Source organism: Carettochelys insculpta, chromosome 6 (assembly GCF_033958435.1).
Source record: "Carettochelys insculpta isolate YL-2023 chromosome 6, ASM3395843v1, whole genome shotgun sequence".
Classification (NCBI taxonomy): Eukaryota; Metazoa; Chordata; order Testudines; family Carettochelyidae; genus Carettochelys; species Carettochelys insculpta.
This window is the reverse complement of record NC_134142.1, coordinates 118684495-118710448: the sequence shown is the minus strand read 5'-3', so window position 1 is coordinate 118710448 and position 25954 is coordinate 118684495. Positions and strand designations below refer to the sequence as shown.

General features: G+C 57.3%; 1 protein-coding gene across 6 annotated transcripts in view; it reads left to right on the top strand.

Moving 5' to 3' along the window:
• The first annotated feature begins 11389 nt into the window (after positions 1-11389).
• SYT7 (synaptotagmin 7) overlaps positions 11390-25954 on the top strand; it is a 155051-nt gene continuing 140486 nt past the window's right edge. For all 6 annotated transcript variants that reach the window (XM_074996028.1, XM_074996026.1, XM_074996027.1 and 3 more), the window contains exon 1: positions 11390-11641. In XM_074996028.1, the coding sequence (XP_074852129.1) occupies positions 11611-11641 (31 nt within the window). In that variant the 5' untranslated portion in view covers positions 11390-11610. The remainder of the gene's footprint in view (positions 11642-25954) is intronic.

Genomic DNA, 25954 nt, shown 5'->3' with positions numbered 1-25954 from the left:
CCAAAGCCAACCTCAAACTCTATAGTCAGGTAAATACAGCGAGAGGACAACTTCTGCCATGAGCATGGTGACAGGGAAAGCTTGATTGATGCTCCTTCTGTCATGAAAATACATGCAGGGCGTTCACTCGCCCCCAGTTCAACTGATCCTACATAGGATGTGGTAATGAAAGCAAACCCCCTTATTAATGGGTTGGGACTGCAGCTCTCCCCATGGTCCCGTCCAGCACGTTGGTTCAATGGAGAGTGTGCTGTTCCCCCAGGCTTTATGCTGAGCCTGGCGCATGCTGGGGCAGCGAGGAGGGTGGCCATTGGTCAGCAGGACTCACACCATCACCTCGGAGGGCAGAGGATTTATATAGAGCCATAAAGGCCGGACTGTGTCCGTGTTTTGCAGGTGAAAGCTTAAAATTGCTGGAAGTCTTGGATCCACTGAGCCGTGCTCGGTCAGTGTGTTGGCTCCAGTCTGACCCCATCGCCCAATGGCTCGTCCCCTGTGTGACCAGCCCAGACCTCTGCTCTACTGAAGGACAGGCAGTGTTTGGTCCCAATGCTCAGGGAGGTCTGTGCACAGGGCCTGATCCAAAGACTTGTTGGGGTCTGGCCATTGACTTTAACGGGCTTTGGCTGTGGGCCTTGGTGTTTCCATGGGTGTCTGTCTCTGCACAAGACTGTGGCTCTGAGGGCAATTCTGCCAGTGTCCCTGTCTGGAAACTGGGGCCCTGGGCAGTGTGACCCACTGCCTTCTGTATCCCACCTCTTTGCCCAATCCGCACAGGACAGGAATCTCTCACAGTGCCTAGCTACCAGTCCTTCAGCCGTGAGGTGCAGCTTGCTCCCTTAGTGCTTGTGGCACTGGTTCACAGTCCCTGGTGACCACCATGCAACCAGTGACACGCACCATCACTTTGGGTCCTGCTTACTTCTGAGTCTGTCTCCTCCTGTGATCCCAGGCATTGGAGATCAGCCAATAAGCACCCGCTACCAGCCCTAGGACCAGAGAGCCAGGGGTTGATGGCAGGGAATTTTCCATGCAGTGGCCTGGGCCTCTGTGTCTTGTTTTTTCTGCCTTGGCCTGACCAAGCCAGGATCTAGCTATCTGCAGAGCTCTTCTAAGGTATGGGTAGAAGCTCCTTCTGGCGTGGGTGAGTTTCCAGTTGTCCTGCCTTGCTAGCTAGGCAGTTAGTGATTGTTTACAGGGCCTGGGGCAGTATGTGTGTGCTGTAAGTGATGTGGTTTTAATTACACGCAGGTTGAGGGACTGTCTGATTGCAGAGCTTTATACCCGGAACTAACTAATTGGATGGGTGAGCGTGTTCCCAGGGGTGGTAACGCACCTGGCCTGCTCGCTTCCCCACACCAGCCTGCTAAATCCTGCTATACACAACCCACCTCATCTCCAACACAACATCCCAGCATCAGAGGCAGCTGCTGCTCCGCCCCTCAGAACGCACACACAGCTTCTCATGCAAGTTACATAACTCGTAATGCCATTTAGTTGCTTGACCAGTTTTGTCCTCCGTCTCATGTTTACACAAAAGGACAACCAACACGCTGCATGGCTGGGCTGCCGTTGTACTCCTGTCATCTGAGGAGGGCCCTGCTGCCGCAGTATGGGTGTAACCTAGCTAACCTCACATGGCGCTTACGCAGAACAGGGGATGCCCTGAGACAAGGCTGGGGTGAGGTCAGGAAGCTGGGAACAGCAGAGCAGAATGGCTCGTTGGGCCTGTCACCCTTGTGGGAAAGATGATCTTGTGGTTAGAGCACTGGAGCAGGGCTTTCCAGGGCTGGGTGCAGCCCTGCCGCAGCCTCCCTGTGCTGGTCTTGGACAAGTTACTTAATTTCTCTCTCGGTACCTGCTCCGTGCAAAGGAGATAATAATACTCCCTTTGCCTCTTTCCATCCAACTTTTCGGGGCAGGGAAGCTGTGTTCCCTCCATATTTTTCCATCCATGGGCAGGATAAAATTTACACGCATCAAGGCAGGTGCAGATGTTCACCACCTGTAGAAGGACAAGCTAGTGGCTGTGCGCACTCTGCTGATCAGCCAGGTGGCACTTGAATCTCTCCTGGGTGGCTGCCCAGGAGCTCAGCTTAGAGGGAACACTGTGTACACATGGCACCCAGTGTGCTGAGCTCCTCGTTTTGGACGGGATCTCAGTGATGTAAGCAGGAATTTTCTACAATATTATGAATGAAATACCTGGAGGTGACCGACGTGGTTTGGGATTGCTGCCCAGTCAGGATAGAAGGGATCAAATGTGCTCTGGGGCTGACTGGGAGTCACTAGGGGCTTGTGTCAGGGAACTGTCTCAGGTGATATGAATGGGGTGTTAAAGACTGGCTGAAACTAACCCATATCGAAGGGGACTCCAGAAAGACAAAGAGAACCCCAAGGACTGAGCAGCTGAGACTGGGAAATTCAGGCACGTGTAACATGTGAACTCTGTGCGGGTCTGCAGCAGGGAGACGGTGCAGCAGGAGGTGAGAGGGATAGGGTAAGTGGTGGCCTTGACAGAGACACAACTGCTCTCACTGGGACTGACACAGAGCAACAGAGCCAAAATGGAATCTCTATCAGCTGGGCTGGCTGGCGCCCTCACACTGGCCAGTCTGAGCTCTGTCTTGCCCTTTGCTCCTGTGCCTTCACCCAAGGACTTCCTGATGCTGTGTTGCCTAATATACGCTACTCTGGGAAGAGTCGAACATGACCAGCTTTGAAACCGTTATCATTCATCAGCAACTTCATTGGACTGGCCATGTGGTTTGGACGTCTGCTCAGCACCTCCCAAAACAGATTCTGTTTTCTGAGCTGGAGGAAGGACAGAGGAGCGTTGGGGGCCAGCGGAAGTGATATGAGGATGCTCTGAAAGTGCGCATGAAAAAGTGCAGCAACGGTGTTCACACTTGGGAGAACTTTGCCCAAGGCTGTCCCCAGCGGAGAGCGGCAATCCGGGAGGGCTGGTGCCGTCTGAGAGGCCCCACCACAGTGGCAACGAGCAGAGGTGGAGGAGAAGAAGAAAAGAGCATGAAAAACTGCCCCGCGCCCCTCCAACACCTACCAGCACCTCCCCATTCTGTGGTGACACCTGCGGCTGCAGGATGGGGCTGATCAGCCGCCAACGGACTCACAAATAGGAGGGTGACATGCAGACGCCTGTCTTGTTATTGCGTGACCGCCAGCACAAGACTCCAGGGGTAGCCAATAGGCAGACTGTGGGCCAGTCGGGCCACCAGTCTGGCACCGGGCAGGGGAGCGGTAGCTCAGTGGTTTGAGCACTGGCCTGCCCAGGTCAGAGTAGTGAGTCCAGTCCTGGAGGGGGCCATTTGGGGATCTGTTAGTGATGGTGCTAGGCCCTGCTGTGAGTGCAGGGGCTGGACTCAACGACCTTTCATGGTCCCTTCTAGTTCTATGAGACAGGTGCACCTCCATGTTACTATTTACTCATCAATATTGTTGTTTTATAAACAGATCTTCTCCCCAAAGACTGGACCTTGACCAAGTAGCACGGACCTTGGCAAAAAAAATGCCCTGACTGCCCCTGCCCTCAAAGCTCAGTCTCTCTGAGGTGCTGAGGCCATGTGAAGGTGGAGTGGGACTCCTGAAGGGGTACGGTCAACAGCCTGTTCGAACGCCAGCGCATAGCCCAGATGTGCAGGCGCTCCCGTAAGCCAAGTGAATAGTGATAGCACCATACACAATAATTAGTCCATCCTAATGAGTGCCTGGTTACAACCCACTCTTGTTAAAGTTGCAAAAAGAGTTTTCACTCTAACCCCCCATTTTAGCCACTTATGCGCTGAAAAATTTTTGGATTGTTTCTTTGAGTCCAAAGATTAATTTTTATCCAAGGCTTGAGCCAAACAAGCACCCGCGCGGGGACTTCTGTCCGAGGAGGTCGACGTGCTTCAGAAACCTCGGAAAATTCAGAGCTCAGCCTGTATGATCGCTGGTCTACAGGCAAGGCAGGGAGGAGACTTATCCACAGAGTCACAGTCAGTCTGTGACTCCTCCAGTCAGCTGCCTGAGCCAGCAGCTGTGCTCTCTTTAGTTATAGTTTGGGTTCCTTTTTCCTTGTGGCGCTTGACCTCCCCCTCGAAGTGTACTTAATAATGATCATTAACAGGGTCATCATCACTCACGCAGCACTTTGCATCTCAGACTCACTGTACAAACCTTTGGGTACACAGCTCCAGCCTTACAATCCACTTTGCAGCAGCCGAAAGGTGTTGCTTGTGGTAGTTCACAGGCCAATGCTCAAACCACCAAGCTATTCCTCCCCAGGGTGATGTGGGGCTTGTCCTTTAGCCACACAGGCATCATGTAATGAAGACCCAATATTGTGCCCCAACTTCCTCTGGACTTAGGGGCTCTTGTGATAAACCTAGAGAACAACTGTAGCCTTTCTGTATTTGCATAATTCAAGGGAGACCCACTGACTAGAATAAAATCCAATGCGATGAAGTTGGAGCTGGATAAATTCAGACTGCAAGTAAGGGGTGAAGCATTAAAAATGAGCAATAATCAACCTCTAGAACAGATTGGCAAGGAATGTGACAGGTGCTCTGTCCCATGCAGGCTTTGAAGCAAGGCTGGGTAGCTGTTTACATGGTACGGTGCAGCTGAATCCCAAGTTACTGACACTGATATTTGGTGAACTTCTATGGTCTGTGTAATGCTGGTCAGGCCATTCTAGCCTTATAATCCACGAAATTGGGAGAACAGAAGGAGAGAATGGGAAGTTAAGATGCTTGAAAGGGAAGGAACTCAGATTCTCAAGCAGACATAATTGCTGGGAAAGGACCTAGGAGTCATGCTGTTATCTTTAGTTTGTTAATATTTTAATTAGTCCATCCCAATGAGTGCCTGATTACAACTCACTCTTGTTAAAGTCGCAAAAAGAGTTTTCATTCTAACCCCCTATTTTAGCCACTTACGCACTGAAAAATTTTTGGATTGTTTCTTTGAGTCCAAAGATTCATTTTTATCCAAGGCTTGAGCCAAACAAAACAAAGATTCCACCGCGTCTGAGCGATAGAAGAATGAAACGATTCACCCGTTCCCCAGCTGTGCAAAAGTTTAATGTATGGGGATTGTAAATTGCAGGGAAGTAAACTTTATGGAAAAGCAGCGCACAGCTGTCTCCTGAAAGAAATTCATTATGATTTTGTCCACATCTGGGTGTTTGGAAATCACATATTGCACTTTCACTGTAGTTTTTTTACTAGACTCGTTAAAGGCACAACAAAGAAAAGGCACAACAAAGAAAAGAGGTGCTGCTGCGATGAGAGATGATTAGGCTATCAAATGTCTACAGCTGTGCACCTGGTTACGAGATGCAGGGGTTGGGATGTGTGGTTTGGAATACCAGAGGGAAGCTAGGGGGTCAGCCCTTCTGGGGGAGGTTGGAAAAGAAGACGTGTATTTCAGTCTTACTATTTATTAGACGATAGAGCTAAGAGGCCCCATGGTGCTAGGTGGTATATTAGATGTATAGTATAGGTACAGTCTTAGGGGTATAGTAACCCTGTTACAAAGAGTTCGTATTCTAAACAGTCAAGACAGACACAAGGGGTGGGATGAGGGGGCAATAAAGCCCCAGAGACACTTGCCCCAAGGCCAGGTCTACGCTAAGGGGAAAAATCAGTTTAAGATACACAACTCCCACTACAGAACTCTCACAGCTGGAGGTGAAGTATCATAGAATTTTTGGGCTGGAAGGGACATCAGGAGGTCGTTCAGTTCAGCCTCCTGCCCACAGCAGGGCCAACCCCAACTAAATCATCCCGGCCAGGACTTTTCCTAGATAGATTTTTTTTCCTTCTGGCCCCAGAGCGGGAGGTCAACTCTTCCTTTAATTTCCCTTTGCTCCTCGTGACTTCAAGGAGTAGCAGGGTCGACAGCAGAGACCCAATCATTCGATTTAGTGCTGCCCCACCAGCTGCGCTAATCAAAAACCCTGGACGATGGATTGCCATCGTGTTGATCTTCCAGGAAGTGTAGATGTTTCCCCAGGTCCTCCAGTAGTGGTAGAGCTGGGGAATCAAACCTAGTGCTCTTTCCCTTAAGGCCATAGCTACTGAACCAGACGGACTCTCTCTTTGGGTCGAGAGTAAGGGTAATAGGGATGGAAACACCCTGCATTAGGAGAGACCTCTGGGTTCCTCGGCTGCTGCTCATTCTCTATCTGTGTAAGTGGTCTCTTCTATAGCCTTAGCTGAGAGCCACCTGGACAAAGCCACTAAGCTCTAGAGGTCTGAGGTGCGATTCTGCCTGTGGGTGGTCACACAGGCCCCTGTTGTCCAGCCCCCTCCGAGGCTGCAGAGCCAGTGGCATGACCAACACAGCAATGCCTTGATTCTCCCCCCGGCTAAGCACTCTTCCTGGGGGAGGGACAGATGTGGCAGCAGCCCTCGCAGCCTGTTGCAAAGGAGGCGCCCCCAGAACATGCTCACTCTGCCTCTTTCTCACTGGTTTTCTTTGGACCCAACCCAAAGCTCTTTGGGGAGAGGTGTGAGGGTGACCGAGAGAACCTCTGGAGCTAAAAGCACAAGCTGCTGTTGCTGGAGGAAAGGATCTCCCGCTGGGCCTATCAGCCACTGTAGCTTGGGCCCAGACCCAGAGCACGCAGTGGGCTACAGATGGCCTGATTTTCCTTTGTGTAGGGAAACAGCACCAGCGGCATAGGTTGATACAGGTTCACCCACTTTCAGGGCACAGGCCAAACACAATGCATAGATCCGCTTCCACCTTCCCCTGCTTATTTACCGCTCGCCTGCAAATGCCTCTGCTTGGGCTTGCACCAGTAGGGAACAGTTTGAGGCCAGGTGAAGGTCACAAGGGCAGCCACAGTACTTCAGAGTCATCTGTGCCTGTCCCCATCTCCTGCCATTAAATCTTGCCACCCACTCGGCCCCGATCACCGGTAAGTAGATTGGATCTAAGACATTAAACAGGGCGTGGGCAGAGTCCTGGGGGGGAAGGTGGCTTTGCTGTGTCCAGAAGCAGGGGGCTGAGACACCAAGTTTTGGGTGAGAGACACCTGCACAAGGCTTGGGAGCAGTGTGTGTGGTGTGTCTGGTGGATTTCAGAGCTGGCCCAGGGAACATGCTGGAGGGTGGCAGGGAGGGAGAAGGGTGAGGCAGACAGCTAGGGGCAGTGAAAGGGAAAGCTCTAAACTGGAGGCACAGGGGGGTGGTACATCGGCAGCAGAAGGAGCTGTGGATGGAGAGTGGGATTGCACACCCAAGGTGGGGAGGACCAACGGTTGAGGTGCTTGAGTGGGACTCAAGTGCGTGGAGGTCAGCCCTCACCTCTGACACAGACTCTCTATGTAACCTTGGGCAGGTCACCTGAGGCTGGATTGCCACCAGAATCCAACACATCTTTAGACCCTGAACCACGGGTCAAATTATCCAAAGCGCTCAGCCCCAGCAGAGATGCTGCTGGGCAGATATTGATCCGAGCCCGGCGCCCAGCCTGCTGAGTGCCCAGGCTGCTTCATTTGGTGCATAAATGGGAGCCGAGCTCTCTGGATGGCAGGTCCCCACCCATGAAAGAGGAGTACTAACCTTTTCTGATGGCTTCCTATTTTAGCCTGCAGGGCTTTTAGGGCAGGAGCTGAGTGGAGTGCTAACCACACCTGCAGACCCGAATCTCCACCTTGCAGCATCCTTGTGACCTGGGCGCAGTGAGGGCATGATGGTGCTCTGAGTCACTACACCCACTCCGCACCCGTGAAAATGCCCATGCAGGGTGCAAAGCAGTGGAGTGTGTATTGGGTGGGAGTGAGGGTTATGGAGCTTCTGTGCCTGGGGGGTGTGGCATTTTCTAGCCTGCTGAAGAGCATGTGGGAAGTGCCTTTAGAAAGTGGAGTACAGCAGCGATTTGCTGCCAAGAATTTAATTAGAGGCTCTCACAGAAAGGTTCACCCCCCCCACACACACACTCTGTCTTCAATCAACCCCATGTGCCAGGGGCGTGGGAGCTCTCAGAGGAAGGGCGAGGGACGTGTTTGCTTTCCCCATTTAAACCAGACCTCTTTTGTGGCCCCAGAGAAGTGGGTATAAGGAATAGGCAAACAAACTTGGCTGAGTGCACTTGCTGGAAATGTGTGCCTTGGGTCCTGAGAAGTGGGCTGTTTACTGAGATGCCAGCCCAGTGTTTAACTTGTACAGGTTGAACCTCTCTCGTCTGGCACCCTTGGTACCGGACCAGTGGTGGATGAGAAAATTCGCTGGACCAAGGGAGGTCAATGTCTAGCACATTACCAACACTTTCGCAGTTTACTGGGCTTGTAGAGGGCATTTAGGGGTAAATTACAGCTAAATAACAGCACAGAACACTGAGAGCCAGGACAGGTGGCTATAAACAAAGTTTATGGGACCATGGGAAACTTGGCCACACCCACAAGAAGCACTCCTCCAGCTAGCTAAAACCATGCTGGATTACAGTTGTTGCTGGATGACAGAGTTCTGGAGTAGAGAGGTTCAACCTGTACCCAGAGGTGCTGTGGACCAGGGACTTGCCAGTTCCAAGCTCTTTCCCGTTATCCTTTTCCCACATAGGAGAAAAAAGGCTGGTTATTTAGGCCTGGTCTCAACACAGGTTTTGTCCCACTGTGACTGTTTTAGTTAGCAGAGTGATTTTTGTTCCAGGGTACAGCATGGACAGGTGTGCTGGTAGAAGGGTGTCTGATCCTGGTACAGTTTATTCCCCTTCCACGGTAGAAATAAACCACGCTGCTATCAGGCTCTGACATGCAGATATTGCTGTCCACATGAGGTGGGGGTCTGTACTGATATCACTACGCTGGGGTGGTTAGAACAGCACAGCCTTAATTGAGAGCCAGCATGAATGTCGATCTCTTCCGAAGAAGAAACCTCTCAGTGCTTTAACCCAAGCCAGGCATACAGCACAAATAAGGGACCAAGGCAAGCAGGGAATGGAGCAGACCCGTCCATGGGACACTGCCTTTGGTGCACCTGGCACTGTTCCAGCTCCTCCTGTGGGGGTCCAGGGAGCAGCCCCCCCAAGTCCCAGCTACTCACTGCCAGGAGGGCGTTGCCCTCTTTGCTAGAGCCACAGGGGAGCTGAGACCATTGTGGGCCCTGCCAGGAATGTACGCCGAGCCTGCTATATGCACGCATGCACCTCGGCTTGTACGTCTTTGTGTCTCTAGGTCCGTTGCTGTGCTTGGGGCTTCTGGCTCTCAGAGCGTGAGCCTGCACCACTTGAGTGAAGAGACCCAGCTCAAGTGAGGGCTGGAGAAGGTTCGTCAGCCTGGGGCCCAGGGGCTGAGAAGCACCGTGCAGCATGGCTGGGACACACGCTTGTGCAGCTGGGTACATGTGGGTTGACGTGCATGGCTGGGACACACGCTTGTGCAGCTGGGTACATGTGGGTTGACGTGCATGGCTGGGACACACACTTGTGCAGCTGGTTACATGTGAGTTGATGTGCATGGCTGGGACACACGCTTGTGCAGCTGGTTACATGTGGGTTGACGTGCATGGCTGGGACACATGCTTGTGCAGCTGGGTACATGTGGGTTGATGTGCATGGCTGGGACACACGCTTGTGCAGCTGGTTACATGTGGGTTGATGTGCATGGCTGGGACACATGCTTGTACATGTGGATTGACATGCATGGCTGGGACACACACCTGTGCAGCTGGGTACATGTGGGTTGATGTGCATGGCTGGGACACACACCTGTGCAGCTGGGTACATGTGGGTTGATGTGCATGAGGCTGCACCTTAGGCACATTGGCAGGGCCCGTTAAGGCACCTTCGGCTGAGACCATTTTTATGGCACTTCGTGCATCTCTGATGCCTCTCGAAGGGAAAGATGTGCCTCTCAGAGAGCCTTGCACAAAGCCCCAGAGAGGGGCCTGTCTGGCGGGGCTGCTGCAGGGCTGTCGTGAGCTCCCCAGGCCTCCTGTGCCATACAGTCAAAGGCTATGGAGACCTCTGGCAGCCCTCACCAGTCTGGAGGGCAGTGCACAAGAGCCAGGGAAGAGGGAGGCTCAGGAAAGAGCAGCCTTCTGCAATGGGCACTTCTCTGCCTTCGTTCCTGCCCAGACTTGCTGGGCTCTCCCTGGCAGGGACGTGGCTGAAGGATGGGCCTGGCTCATTTCCTTCTGGGGAGGAAAGGACCCATCGCTTCCTGTCTGGAGATCCTCTGTCCCCTTGCAGATGGCTCTCAGACACATCCAGCCTGGCCCAGAAATCCAGCCCTGGCTTCACCTGTGCCAATGTGGGCTAAGAAAGTCCCTGCTCGTGTCCACACTAGAAGACGGTGGCCTTTGTGAATTTACCAGCAGGAAAAAAACTCCAAAACCATAGCTGGATTTCCAGCCCCTGGAGTGGTCTCTGGGTGCCCTTCACCAGGACTGGAACCATTTCTGTGCCCACAGGGTAGGCTCTGGGCACGGGTGACTTGTGGTGGCACTCAGGAGCTGCACAGCCCCCCTATGTACCTGCCAAAATTTTACTTGTGAAATGGGGCGCCCCGCATGGTGATTAGCTCTCTGAGTGGCCCTCCCAGCACCCCCCATCCCCCTGCCAGTCTCTGAGGTTCCCCAGGAGAAGAACTGGGGCTGGATCTCTGTGCCCATGGGGTTGGCTTTGGGTGCCCCTGAGGAGCAGGGCTGGTGCTGGATCTCTGGGTGCCTGCAGGATGGGACCTGAATGCCCAGGGAGAAGAACCAGAGATAGATTTCTGTGTCCCTGGGGAGGGCTCTGGGTGCTGGGCAGAGGGGCCAGAGCTGGATCACAGTGCCTGGGTAGAGGGGACAGGTTCAGACCTCTGGGTGACAGTGGAGAGGGGTTGGGGCTGGATCGCTGGATGCTGGGCAGAGGGGCAGAGCCGGATCTCTGGGTGCCCAAGAAGAGGGGCAGAGCCGGATCTGGGTGCCTGGGGAGAGGACAGAGCCGGATCTCTGGGTGCCGGGGAGAGGGGCCGGGGCCGGATCTCTGGGTGCCGGGGAGAGGGGCCGGGGCCGGATCTCTGGGTGCCGGGGAGAGGGGCAGAGCCGGATCTGGGTGCCTGGGGAGAGGGGCCGGGGCCGGATCTCTGGGTGCCGGGGAGAGGGGCCGGGGCCGGATCTCTGGGTGCCGGGGAGAGGGGCAGAGCCGGATCTGGGTGCCTGGGGAGAGGGGCCGGGGCCGGATCTCTGGGTGCCCGGGGAGAGGGGCTGGGGCCGGATCTCTGGGTGCCGGGGAGCGGGGCTGGGGCCCGGGGTACGCCGGACTCCGGTCCACGCTGCCCACTCGGCCCGGCCAGGCGCGGCGCTGCGCTACCCTCGGCCTCCAGCAGGGGGCAGTGGCGCGCCGCTCACACCCGCGGGCGCGCGCGGCAGGGCGGGCGCGCGCCGGAGCCTGGCATGCCCCAGTGTGGACGTGAGTCGCTCGGCGGAGCCCCTCGCAGCCGCAGCCCGCCCGGCTCGCCCCACATGCCGGCGCCCGGCCGCTCCGGGGCCCGGCTCCCCGCCGCCTGCGGCTGAGCTCCGCCCGCTGCTCCCGGCCCGCCGTGGGGAGCGTACAAAGCCCGCCGCCCGCGGGAGCGCCTGGCCCGGGAGGAGCCCGCGGCCGCCGGGAGGGACCATGTACGTGGACCCGGAGGCTGCCGGCAAAGGTAGGAGGCGCCCGCGCGCGCTGTCCAGCGCCGAGCACCGGAGCCCAGTCCCAGCGCCGGTGCTGCCGCCCGCCTTTGCTGGAGCCCGGCGGGCGGCGGGGCTGGGCATGCCCGGGGGCCGGCTCCCTCCCCGGCCGCTCTGCCGCGCTCGCCCCGGGGCTGCCCTGGCGGGGCGGGGGAACTTCTCGGGGCCCGACCCGGGGAACCGAGACCGGCCACGGCCGCGAGATGCGGCTCCCGCTGCCCCTGTTCCGCCTCCGGCAGCTTCCCTAACCCCTCCACTGCCCCATTCCCCCCCCACCACCACTGCCCCTATTCCCCCCTCCCACTGCTCCATCCCTCCCACTGCCCCTATTCCCCCCTCCCACTGCCCCATCCCTCGCACTGCCCCTATTCCCCCCCGCCACTGCCCCATCCCTCGCACTGCCCCTATTCCCCCCCGCCACTGCCCCATCCCTCCCACTGCCCCATTCCCCCCCGCCACTGCCCCATCCCTCCCACTGCCCCATTCCCCCCCAGCCACAGCCCCATCCCTCCCACTGCCCCTATTCCTCTCCTCCCACTGCCCCATCCCTCCCACTGCCCCATTCCCCCCCCCAGCTACTGCCCCATCCCTCCCACTGCCCCTATTCCCCTCCTCCCACTGCCCATATTCCCCCCGCCACTGCCCCATCCCTCCCACTGCCCCCATTCCTCCCCACCACTGCCCCATCCCTCCCACTGCCCCCATTCCTCCCCACCACTGCCCCATCCCTCCCACTGCCCCTATTCCTCTCCTCCCACTGCCCCATCCCTCCCACTGCCCCTATTCCTCTCCTCCCACTGCCCCATCCCTCTCACTGCCCCATTCCCCCCCGCCACTGCCCCATCCCTCTCACTGCCCCATTCCCCTGCAGCCACTGCCCCATCCCTCCCACTGCCCCATTCCCCCCCGCCACTGCCCCATCCCTGCTACTGCCCCTATTCCCCACCACCACCACTGCCCCATCCCTCCTACTGCTCCTCTTCCTCCCCCCCCCATCCCTCCTCCAGCCGCTGTGCTCTGCCCCATCCCCCCACTGCCCCATCCCTCCTTCCTCCCCCTCTCCTTTCTCCTTTTCCCTGGTCCATCCCTCCCATCCCTTCACAGTCTCTCTCCAGCCCATCACTGCTTCCACCTCCTCCTTGCCCTGCTCTGCTCCAGCTCCCCTTCCTCCTCTGCCCCCCATCCTCCTCCTGCCTGGCCCCCCACCCCCTCCCCTTCCTCCTCAGCCCCCCCCCCGTCCTCCTTCTCCTGCCTGGCCCCCCCTTCCTCCCCTGCCCCCCCATTCTCCTCCTCCTTCCTGGCCCCCCACCCCCTCCCCTTCCTCCTCTGCCCCCCGTCCTCCTTCTCCTGCCTGTCCCCCCCATTCTCTCCCCTGCCCCCCCCATTCTCCTCCTCCTGCCTGGTCTCCCCTGCCTGCTCCGCTTCCTCTTCTGCCACGGTCCTCCCCTTCTGGTCCCTGCTCTCCCTCCTGTCCTCTCTTTGCCCCTGTCCCCTCCCGGTTCCTCGCTGCCCCTTTTTTCCTTCCCTCTGTCATGGCTGCACCCCCCCCAGCTTTGCACAACCCCCCCTTCCCTGTGCTCCCCTCTTGGGTGTTCCGCTCCCATGTCCTCCTGCCTCGGCGCCGCTCACCCATCTCCCCAGCCCTTGTCTGCTCCTCACACCGCTGTCCCCTCTCCTGCCCCCGAGCCGCCCCTCCTTTCTCCATCCCCTGCCTCTCCTTCCCCGGACTGGGGCCTTGTTGGAGTTCCCCAGGCAGGAGTTACGGTAGTTTGGGGTGTGTGTGTGGTGGGAGTGTTGCTGCCGCTCATTTCAAATGAGTCACCACCCTGCAGAGCTGCCTGAGCAGTGGCACCTGCTATTCCTGGAAGAAATCAACACAACACAAGCACAACATTCCCGAGTCACTGAGCCCGTTTGAGAGCAGCAGGCAGCCCGGAGTGTGGGGGAGGAGAACCTCTCCATCTGGCTGGCTCTGGGGGGGCCTACTGAGGCAGAGCCTCCCCCCCCCACAGCCTCAGTCTTACCCTCTGCGGCTGGGGATTTCGGGAGGCACTTCATTGATATCGTGTGTGCGGGGAGCTGCTGGCTCACTACCCAGGAATCTGAGACACGCAACGGGCTAGGGCTTGTGCCTCTGGGCAGCAGGGTGTGTTGCCAGTGTGAAGGAAGGGGCATTGTCTCCCACAGCATGGCTGGCTGCAGCCTGGTGTTACCTGCAGGGTCTGATGGCCGCAGTGGGTCATAGTGGTGGGCTGCCCGGGGCAGAAGAAGGGGCTGTTTTCCTGAGACTTGGGGAGATGCAAGAGATGGCTGGCGTTAGGTAGCAGCTTTGTCTTCAGCAGCTAGGGTCAGATTTTCCAAGTGGTCATGAGTCTGCTTGAAGTAGATGCTCGGGCGTTGGTTAATCGGACCTGTAGGAAGTGGCAGACCCGGAAAGTTGGTACATCTAGTCCGCTCTTTTGTATGTCAGTGGTTCTCAAGCCAGGAGCCGCCGCCCCTTGGGAGCCCTAAGCAGATTTCAGGATGTCTGCCAAGCATGGTTGGCATTAAGCTCTGCTGGACCCAGGGCAGAAAGCCAGCGCCCTACCAGGTAGGACTGCAGCCTGGGATCCTGTGTTCTAGCACATGGGGCTGACGCTGAAGCCTGAGCCATTTAGTTTCTTGGTGTCCCCCTGTAGCATGGGGGCCCAGGAAGATACCCTGATTCTTACCCCTTAACAAGGTTGTCATCCTGTTGTGTGCAACCAGCGCCAGTCCACATGGTCCCTCAACTGAGCAAGTACGGAATAACCTGCCCTCTAGCTGCCTTGGATGCTTTACTTGTCCCCCACTACCCGGCTATCTGAGCACCTCATTGTCTTTAACGTATTTGTGCTCCCTTCACCCCAGGAGGTAGATAATGTGTTGTGGCTCTGAGAGCAAGTGACTTGCCCAGGGTCCATAAGAAGTCTGTGTCAGAACAGTCAGTGACCCAAGATCTCCTGACTGCTGGCTAGTGCCCTGACCTCTGAACCATTCTTCCTAAAACCCTCACTTAGTCTGACTGTGTCCTGGACAGGAGAGTTTATATCCCTGCCTAACTTCTGCCATTGTTTTTTATAACCTTGTCTGGCGCTCTCGTTAGCGGTGTGGTCATGCACTCCCTTAGTGACTCCTGCTAACCACCGGCCGTGGCGATGCCTCGCGGCGAGGAGTTCCGCTGGTGAATCAGGTGTCATGTGAAACAGCATTTCTGCTCATTTTAAAATTCACTGGCCCCCATTCTGTGCCGGGGCGAATGGCAGCCCCTGATCTACCTCCTCTGTGCCAGCCACAGTTCCCTGTACCTCAATCACTCATCATTCTCCTTCTTATCCAGCTCCTCTCTCCCCAGGCCCAGTGTCTGCAGTCTCTCTTCCTATGGGAGTCTCCCAGGTCTCTAATCAGTCTTGTTCTAGGCCTTCGGAGGCAGCGTCCCAGCCCGGCACGCCGTATTCGCAATGAACATCCCATTGTTCTGCACGCCAGCATTACAATAGCCTGTGCAACTCTCCCTCGCCGGCCTTGGGGACCCTCGCGTGCGGATTGCTTCTCCCACTCCTGCATGCTGAGCAGGGGCTCCATTGTGCTCCCCACCACGTTGCCTGTGGCTCTCTCCTGAGTGGACAATTAAAGTCCAGCCCGGCACTATGTGAGTAGCTCTTGCTGGGGGCTGTTTCCTGGCCCCTACCAGGAGCTTGAACCCATCCCTCCACCCCGTCTCACACATCGGCCCTCTGCCTGCGTCTGCCCCACAGAGGAGTCCCGGTACCAGTGTTTGCCCCTGGGTGAGGCAGCTTCAGCCAGAACTGTTCTCAGCTCAGAGTCTGCCTTGCCATGGGGACAGCTCGTGGCAGGGGCTGGGAGTGAGCCCTCACCACATTACAGGGGATCCCTGGGCTCCTCCCCACCCCAGGCCGTGTGTGTGACCCTATTCCAGCGCTCCCTGGCTGCACCATCGAGGATCCTTCTCCTACCCTGTGGCCTTGGGGCGACCATGGGCTCACCCTGCTTGCATTGGTCCTCCCAACATTCGGAATGGGCAAAGCCCCTTGCACCCAATACAATCCCACCCAGACACCCGCTGTCACCATGATCCTGCCCTGCTGCCCCCCTTCCACTCGGGACCCCGAATTTCCCAGTGCGTTACGGGTGACTGTCCCAGGCATCACGGCTGGATGACTGGCACTGCCTGATGCATGTATCATCCCAGTGTGCTCACGTGTACCTGCCGCTCCATGCCAGAGGGACAGCCCCACCCTGGTCCATCTCCCCTCCTGCCCTGGGGAAGGGTAGATTTCTGGGATGCAGAGATGCCAGGCAGAATGGAATGGCTGCCTTAGAGTGGGGTTGGAGGAGGGGAGGGAAAGCCAGCCAGGGACAATAATAAGGCAGACTGGATTTCCCCCCTCAGGCGCAGGACAAATATGGGTTATTCGGAGCGGCCTTGATCCTGCTAAGAGCAACTCCTGGGGGTGCTGAGTAGCCACAGGTTCTGCTGAGGTCCCCGTGAGCCAGCTCTGTGTGATGTGTCTCTCCATTGTGTGGCCTGGAAGGAGGCCAGACGGATATAGAAGCTGTGATGGCAGGTGTGGCTTCCTCAGACGCAAGTTCAGGCAGAGCACCAAGAAATCCAGCGCCTCACGGGCTGGCAGGACAGGCCTGAGTCACCCGCCGTACTTCCTGGAGCACCTCTATGCTGCCGGGGCAACCCCTAGATGCATGTTCACAGCCTGCATCCAGGGACGTGCCCAGCCACATGCCGACTCTGAGGGCCTGGTTCTGTGGAGCCAGCGGTGTTCATTTCTCTGCGGCTGCTGCTGCTCCTGCTCTTGCTGTGGTAGCGCTCAGACCAGGTCCTCCTCCAACCCACGGCCTCTCATGCTGGTCTCTCTGCGTAGAAAGGTGCCACCTTCCCCTCTGCATTTGTTCCATGCTCCAGCTTGGTACCAGGGGACACTTTGGTGCAGCAGCAGAATCTGCTGGCTCAGGTGTGATTAAAACCAAGGTGCTGATTGCTTGTGTGTGTTAAAGACCACCTGGCGGATCCCCTATATCCTGGTCAGACTCCCCGGCATTTGCTTATTTCTTGCAAAAATGAAGTCCTGTTCCATTATCAAGTAGGACCAGGACTACCCTTTGTTTCCCAGTGCAAATGTGTGTATCATTGATGTATGCTGCCGAACAGCCGTTGCGCCTCTCTCCAGAGGTGGCTGCATTTCAGTGGTCTAGGATGCAATCAGCCTTGTGAGAAATTTGTGAAGGGTAATTCTTTCCGACTTGTAGAATACTTCCGGACCTTTGGAGGAAAGATGCTTTATAGCCCAGGGCAGCAGCATTCATTATTACCTAGTTGTAAACAACCCACAGCCTGGTTAAACAATGGGAAGAGCTGGGAGCTGTTATTAGGGGAGAGAGTCGAGGGTGAAAAGAAACATTACAGGTGTAATTGAAATTGAGAACAAATTGCTGGTTACCTTACCAGAGAGCTTTTCCAGAGGCCAAGAGTGGGAGTGAAGGCTCTTGCTCTGACTGACTGTGGCAAGGGAGAAAGCCAGGAGGTGCTCATGGTTTTGTGAGATTTGGGGTAGAACTGGCCTAGCACAGGAGAGATGCAGGGCAGGATGGAGGGGCATGGGAGGGCAGAACTGGCCTAGCAGGGGGAGCTGTGGGGCAGGATGAAGGGGCACTGGTGAGGGGGTAGAACTGGCTTAGCGGGGACAGAGGCAGGGGCAAGCGGATGTACCAGATGTGCTGGACCAAGGCCGTGCTGCAGGGCAGGTCGGAGGGGCACAGCACAGCCAGAGGCGCAAACCTGATGGAGCGGGGAGATGGGCTGAGTGGCCCCTTTGCCACATGATACTGAGCTGCCCCCGGGAGATGCACGTCCTGTAGCACAGCTGAGGGCTTGGTCTCTTGGAAAAGGCAGGTCAGTCTTCATCATCAAGGGTGCGGCGTTTCTTGCTCTGGCGTGAGATTTCTTCCCCAGGAGCCTCTGAGTAAGATCTGTCCATCCATCTGCCCATCCCTCCCTATGTAATGAAGCTCCTAAACGTTCATCTCCACCCGGCCCATGGGGTGCGACTACCCACTAGTGTGCCTTCTCTTTTTTTCCCCATCCGTGGGCAGAATAAATTTTGTTACGTGCACAGAATCCCATGTGGATGTGCACCACCTATAGAAACACATGCTGCCCGCTGTGGGCGCTCTCTGGTCACCCAAGTGCTCTGCTTACAGGGGTCACCGCTGGCCACCTCCTGGTGCCTGGCAGGACGAGAATTTCTGATGCTTCCGGGAAGGCAAGTGCAGGGGCGGTTTGATAATGGCCATCCCACTTCACGATGTGAGTACTTTCGGGGGGGCAGAGCAGCACCCCGCTCCATCCCCACATGGCAGAGCCCTCTGCACCCCTGGGGCAGCCCTTTCTGCTGCTGCTTTTGTGCCTGGGCTCCTCTGATCACCAGCTGTGCTGACAGAACGGAGCAGCCTGAGTGATGGCCCCTTAGGCCATGGTGAATAAATAACCAAGCGCCTGCTGCTTTCTCAGGGCAGGGGCAGGAGCTCCTGGATGTGGGATGAAAAGGGCTGCGTGTCTGAGCGGCAGGTGTGGGGACGGCAGGGCAGGGGCGCGCAAGGGAAGGTGACTCCCCCGGGCTCTGGGTTTGGAGACAAAAGCTGGGCTGGTTAAAAATAAGATGAAATAACATCTAAAAGGTTGTAGCCTGGGGCCCTGGTACAGCCAGCACAATGGGCCCTGAACTTCCAGGAGCAGAACAGCTGGGAGGGCAGGGGAGGTGTACGCTGGCTGGGGACAGTCGCCAGCGGAGAGACAGGTGAAGGGCGAGGTGCTCAGCCAGGCCACTGGCGCTGAGTGGCTGGAAGGGCCAAAGAACCACGTCCACCTTCGCTTGCCTGGCACTGCTCCTCCGCAGACGTGCATCCGAGTTCCCCGCTCTGCCAGGTTTGCGCCTCTGGCTGTGCTGTGCCCCTCCGACCTGCCCTGCAGCATGGCCCTGGTCTGGTACATCTGCCTCCACCTACCTCGCCAAAGCCCCAAATCCAGCCCCGTGGCATCCTCTGCTCCTGAGGTCCCAGCTTCGTCTGCCGCTTCCCTCAGTGCAACCCTGTATTATCCACTGGGGGTGCAGCCCTGGGTATTCCTAGAGCTCTGCCAGTGCCCTTCTGGTCCTGCCCTCCATCTCTCCCCTCCTAGGCCAGTTCTGCCCCTCAGCTCCCCCTGCTAGGCCAGTTCTTCTCCCCCAAAGCCCCTCCATCCTGCCCTGCGACTCTCTTTCCATGTGGCCCAGGGCCCCTCCAACACAGAGACTGTGCTGACTCTTGCCCACTCCCATGGCAGTGGTTTGCAGGCCAATGAAAACAAGACTCCCGGGCTCATTTTTCTTGGGACCAGGTTCACATTGTGTGAAACTGTTGCATCACGAGCTCCCTCCCTCCTCCTCCCACTGGCCTCCTGCTGGCTTTTCTTTCTCTTCATCCCCTTCCTTCCCCGCCTACTCACTGTAAAATTTCCCCTGGCTTGCTCTCTGGGGCTGAAGCGTGCCAGAATAGCTCCTGTGCCCAGGGAGGGGTGGAGAGAGACAACCCCCCCCGCCCTGCGCATACACCTAGCAGTGACAGGTGAGATCAGGTTCCTACCATTAAACCTGCTTTGGCTGCGGCTGCAGGAATGGGGTCTGGCACCAAGGCGTCCTTTGGAGCCCTGGCCCAGCCCAGAGGGCGCACGGCCAGCCCCAGTTTTGGTTTTCAGGTGCGGAGGAGGGCGCCCCCTCTCCAGCTGGGAACGGCGAGTATGGCTGGAGCTTGGGGCTCATTTCCGTGCTCTGGTCTCGCCGCCTTCAGTCTGCCGGGGGAGAGTGAAGGAAATGAAGACAGATGTAGATAATACCGCTGCCACCCCAAGCCCCTGGGGGCTCTGCTGCAATATGTATTCTGGATGAATTCAGCAGGGGATGGGATTTCGGAGAGCAGGCGGCAGGGCTGGCAGTCAAGGGCTGTGTTCCAAAGGCAGAGAGCTGGGTGGCTTGAAAACCTGTCCCTTGGCTCTGCAGGACAAGGCCCCTTCCCTGGCAGTGGGGGAAGGGGGGTTAAATGTAGGTGTGGGGATACCTGGGGGCAGATGCCGTGGCAGGTCCAATCCGTGGGACCTTCTCTTCCAGTCAGTGGTACACTCTAACATCCCGTCAACCTCCTTGCCCCACCCAGCCTGGCTTCCTAGATGTTTAGGGCCAGAAGGGAGCATGATGGCCACCTAATCTGACCTGCAGAATCACAGTTAAGTGACAGCCACAGCTCTCATCTGCCTCTCTGGATCTCTCTCCCAGGAGAGAGGTGGGAATTGAACCCGGGGGTCCTGGTTTCTTTTCGCCACCTTAGCCAGTAGAGAACTCTCTGCAGGCTCCCACTCCACTGGTCACCCCTAGGGACTGGGCCTGAGTGTGTGGGGCTCAGGGGCTGGTAGCAGAGCCCCTGGCTGTGGCGACACCCTGCTTTGCCCAGCAGGTGGATGAGAGGGGATTTGTTAGACTGTAGGATCCTGTGGCACTGCTGGGGGTGGGACAGACTGTGGGGTTGCCCTGTGGGGTGCACATGCGTACGAGCGGGTGTGAGGTGGTGCCGGGGGCAGGAGGAGATGCTGGAACCGATGAGAAGAGATGAACTTCCTGGAGCCATCACCCCCACACACCCTTCCTCCAAGGGAGCTCTGGGTGGGTGGGGACAGAACAGGCACGGGGATTAAAAGAAGCCATGGGCAGTACAGGGGGGTCAAGGAGCACCAGGGCTCCTTCCTCCACGTCTCCCATCAGACGAACTCCATGTTCCGCTCTTCTCATCCTGCCATCCTTCCCGTCTCTTCACCGCCACCCTCTCTGTCCACCTCCCCACCAGCCCCTCGTGTCTGTCGCTTCTTCCTGAGCTGGCCTCCGTTTGCTCACACATGTCCCCTGTCTGCCTTCCTCCTTCCCCTCTCTCCGTCTTCCTCCGTGCTTATCACCATGGCATCTGAGTACCTCTCGTCCCCCCTCTGAAGTCCCCCGCCCCGCAGCCCGTCTGTCTCATTGTCCCTCGTTGGGGAGGTCAGGAAGCCAGCCAGACGGACACCCAGGTGAGGTGGCCGCGGATGATGCAGGATGAGAAGGAGGGAGACAGGAAGGCGCGGGAGGGAGAGGTCACCTTGTGTGGAGCTAATGAGGCTGGAAAGGGAAGTGGCCAGCCTCACAAGAGGAGAGCTCGGGGCGGCTGGCTGAGGCCAGGGGACTGAACTGCCCTGAGGCTACACCAGCTCTGGGGTGGACAGATGGGATCTGACACTTCATTGCCCCGTAACCCCCTTCTGACTACATCAATGACCACATGACTCCAGGAGTGGGGGACCAAAGCGTGAGCCTGTGCGAGCCCTGCTGCTCCAAGCAGGGGGGCCGTAGCCATAGCCTGAGTCTCCGTGCCCTGGGTGGGGGAGCCAGAGAGAAGCTCAATGGCTTCAGCCCAGGTAATCTGCCTATAACCTGACCCCCGTTACCCAGGGCTGAAGCCCTAGGCCTGCCACCCTGGGTGGTGAGACTCAGGGTTCAGCTTGTGCCTAGAGCAGTGGGACTCGGGCGCGGTCTTTAGGCCTGGGCCCCAGCAAGTCTAACACCAGCCCTGGTGACTCCATTACAACTGGGTCCCAGCCCACTTTGGGGTGGGAGCCACAGTTTGAGAATGGCTGGCGTAGGGACGCTCTGAAGCGGTGGGGCAGTGTAACAGGGTGGCTTGCCCTTTAAGGGCTAGAGGCCCAGGCCCGCCAGTCCTAGTTCCTAAGAAAGCACATCTCATCGGGGTCAGTCGCTCCCCTGGAAGGGTGGATGGCAGCTGCAAAGACAGATACACGGGGAAGCCCAGACGGGTGCTTGGATGTGGCTGGGAGCAAGGCGGTTCCAGCGGAGGCGCCTGGGGCTGGAGACGGCAACCAAAAGAGCAAGAAGGACCATTTTTTCAAATTCGGTAAAACACTCAGTAATTCGCGCGCTGTGATGCATGCGAATAGGGGACGGTCTTTAACCGATAGCGGCAAACTGCGCTTTTTGTTGCCCCTGTTCTAAGAAGCGCGCACACAACGTGATACACGTTTACTGCAGGGTGCTGGCAAACTTTTTGCACATTCGGGTTCCTCACACTTTACGTGTGTCCCTGCAGAGTGTCACTGTCTTCCTGACTTTCGCTCCTGAGCACACTTTAATCATGCCCGTTTTACTTCACATTTAATATCAGTTTTCCTTCTTAGCGTGCGCGTTGCCCTTCACAGCAGGAATGCCGCAAGCTTCCTTCGCCTTTGCAAAATCAAGGCTTTATTAGCAACATGATCAAAACACAGATATGGTATCACTTCCCACAATGCACTGCACCGGGGCTTGTGGGCTCGAGGGTTCCAAGCCGGGACTTGGGCCTGCATTGCACTGCAAACCTAGTTTTGCGCTTGCTGGACCTGGCCCTTGAACTGTGCTAACGCATCCACGCTCAGGTCAGCAGCTTGAGCTGCGTCCACACCCGCACCTGAATTGCAGGGGGACTCCAGCCCTGACCGACCCCATTAGCAAGGACCTAGGACCTGGCTCGGGAGGGCTTGCTGGCCCACAGCAGGATGAATGAACGGAAGGGACAGAGAAAGGGAAGGGCTCCAACCTGAGTTACAGCCTGGGTTGAGTGTGCAGTGGGGATGTGCCGGGATATGCCACATACTCCCCTGCCAAGACTGTGCCTTTTTCCAGGTTTGGGACCAGGGTAGGAGTTCGGCTTTTTTCTGGGTAATGGGGTACTGATAGTCTATTTTGAGGGCAGAGATCTGAGGCACGGAGAAGGTGTGGGATGTCTGGGGTGAAAACTATCTAGCGCATGGAGGTTAGGTCCGTCAGTGGCTATTAGCCAGGATGGTAGGGATGATGTCTGTAGCCTCTCTTTGTCAGAGGCTGGAATTGGGTGACGGGGAGCGATGGCTTGATGATGACCTGCTCTGTTCACGCCCTCTGGGGCATCTGGCATTGGCCTCTGTTGGAAGACAGGACACTGGGCTAGATGGACCTTCGGTCTGACCCAGCGTGGCCGTTCTTATGGCTAGAGGCACAGACCAGCCTGGGTCCAAGCTGAGGTGGGCCCTTTCCGCAGGTGGGGCTGTGGGGGCACAGTGCAGGCTGGTCCCTGGATCTGGGAGCGGAGGAACGCGTGTGATACTGATGGGTGAGGGTCCCCCCCATCTGACGAAGCGGGTCTTTGCCCACGAAAGCTGATGCTCCAATATATCTGTTAGTCTATAAGGTGCCCCAGGACTTCTTGTTGTTCTCGAAGATACAGACTAACATGGCCCCCTCTCCGAATCTATGGGAGACTCCCTGTGCCCAGCCCGAGCGGTCGTTGTGTAGCTGTGAAATGAGTCGTGGTTTGGGAAGGTCCCTGCCGGGGTGGTGAACAGGGCTCTTAGCAGGCGGTGTAGAGATGGAGGGATGAGGTGATCAAGGGGCCGGGTGAACACATCAGAACAAGCGCCCCTTCACTGTGGCTTACAGCACCCTCTGCTGGGAGAGGCTGGTACTGGCGTAGCGCCTGGGTCACTTTCTCCCCTCTTCTCTCCCGGGCGTGTTGCTTTTTGGCCGGCTTCCCCTGCCGCTCAGTCACGGCAGCCAAGTGGGGGTAATAGAAGGCCCAGGCCCAGAGTAGAACAGTGATTCCAGATGGTGGTCTGGCTTCCTCTCCTCTCTCCCAGCCCTCACGCAGAAGCAGCTGCCCCGGCAGGGAGCTGGAATGCCAGTGCCAGCCTGGAACCGAAACGCCACCCGGTGGCATAAACAGGCTGCCAGCTGGGGCAGATGGAGGCTGCGCCAAATGTTTGGGGGGAGGGCAGGCCGCAGAAGCAGCTCTTGCCGCGTGGGTCACCGATTCCACCAGCCTCGCTCCCCCTGTCCGTGCCGGATCCAGCCCCCCGCCAGGGACCTGTGCCCAGCACCAGCAGGGGACGGAGATGGTACAAGCCAAACAAGCTTCCCTGCTGGCTTGCAGCCTCCCGGCTCAGCTCTGTGCAGAGCTGGGAATGAGCAGAGCTGGCACTGCCGCCAGGGCGAGGGTCCATCCTCCTCCCTTTGTTCCTGGGACACTGGAGAGAGAGCCCCTGCTGTCAGACCCAGGCAGCTCCCTCTCTCCCCACACCCTCCCCCTGGCTGACGCTGCCCCAGGTTTGCAGCAGGGGCCGATCTCTTTGGGCTCTTTCAGCAGAGGGCACTGAGCCTATGAGAATCACAGTGACTAGGTGAGGCCTTAAAGCCTATCTGGGTGTTTCCCCCTCCCGTGCACATCCCGATTGGCAGTGGGCTGGGGGAGGGAGTGAGCGGGACGGGGGCGAAAGATACCAGTGCTCCTCTGATTTGTCCCACCCCTTAGCAGAATGCATTCTGGTGTGTGCACCAGTGTGGAGGTGATGCCTTCGTACCAGGGCATGGAACAGAATTTATGTGGCAGGGGGAGAGGGGCAAGGCAAGGGGTTCAGAGTGTGGGAGCGGGCTCGGGCCTGGGGCAGGGGGTTGGGTGCAGGAGTGTGAGGGCTCCAGCTGAGGGTGCAGGCTATGGAGTGGGGCTGGGGATGAGGTGTTTGGGGTATGGAGGGGCTCCATGTCTGGGAAGGGGCTCAGGGCTGTGGGTTGGGGTGCAGGAGGGGGTGCGGGTTGGGATGCAGGGGAGTGTGGGATCAGGGCTGGGGTGCAGGGGGAAGTATGGGGCGTGGGTTGGGGTGCGGGAGGGAGTATGGGGTGTGGGCTGTGGGTTGGGGTTCCAGAGGAGGTATGGGGTCTGGGCTGGAGGTGAGGGCTTTGGGATGCAGGATGGTGTTCAGGGCTGGGGATCTCAAGGAGGGCCAGGAGGTTGGACCTCGGGCTTACCTGGGCAACTTCCTGCTGGGTATGGCAAGGAGGGGCCCCTTTCCCCTGCCCTCAGCAGCTGGGTGCTGCATGTGTTAGTGAGCTGGCGGAATCCATTTGCTCTGGTAGCTGCTTCTGGCCAAGTCCAATCCTCCTCCTGTTTTAGGCCAAAGAGTCTCACAGCTGGGGCAAAAGGACAAGTCAGTACGGATGATGCAGCTTCTGGCATTCTCATGTACGGCTGAGCTGCTGGAGATATCTCAGCAAAGCTCCCAATATTCACCATCGTCTTAACCATGCAGAGACCTGGCAGACTCTGGCTAGGGCTGGACTGGAGCAATTCATGTAGCCAAGAAGTGATTAAGTAGGAGGCATTGGCGGCCCGGGAGTTCTGCGAGAGCCATGAAATAGCCCTTCACGTGCACACATCACAGATCCGAGCACGAGGAGTGTGGCAGGGAGAGAAGGGCCACGGCTGGGCTACTTGTTGCGTTCCAGTTATTCCCGCCTGCAAAAATGTCTCCTAGCAGAATGTTCGAGGCAGATTTATGTTAGAGCAGCCCTAAGGCAGCTCTAGCTTTTGTCAAGGGCTAAGGACATTTCACATGTGCCCCCCCCCTTTACCTTTTGTGGAGCATAACTCGGCTGAAAAGGTGAGCAGGAGTGGAATGGGAGGAGGCCACCTGGCCCTACAGAAAGTAGGAAAGGGCCATAGCTCACAAGTCAAGAGGGGAGGTGCCCCTACAGGAACAACCATCAGTCCAAATCTGGATTCAGAGCTGCCTCGTTCTGGGCCCCGCAGATGCTGCTGCAGGCCGCGTTACGGCCGAGAGTTCGGCACACCTCCCTCATTGCATACAGATGTGTTACACAGCATTGGAAATCAATGCCTGGGCTTGCATAGACCTTGCCAGCGAGGAGGGTTAGAGGAGCCGGCTAGCCTCAGCAGAGCAGCGTATGGAGCAGAGACTCTTGCGTGGAAGCACCTGATCCGGACCCGCCTTCACATTGACCAAAGCTCCAGTGCGATCAGATCTATTTCTGGTCTGCTTTTTTCTATTTCTTTTGCTTTGGGCTGGGTGCTCCCGTCAGCGACAGACATGAATGAGGCGAGCCCCGAGAGGCGAGGTCAGCTTGCTGCTCAGCATGTGACTCAGTGGGAAATCCTAGCCAGCCACAGCGTTTTTACAGTAGTCTTGACTGTATGCGCAACCCTGGGTCTGGCCATGTTGTTACAGCCTGTAGTGTCAGTGTAACTCATCTGACACTGCACCGGCCCGCATGAAGGACTGTAATAGCATGACGGGTCTGTAACAATATCACCTCATTCTTAGCTAGCACATTGCATCACTAGATGGCTAAGTGCTTAAC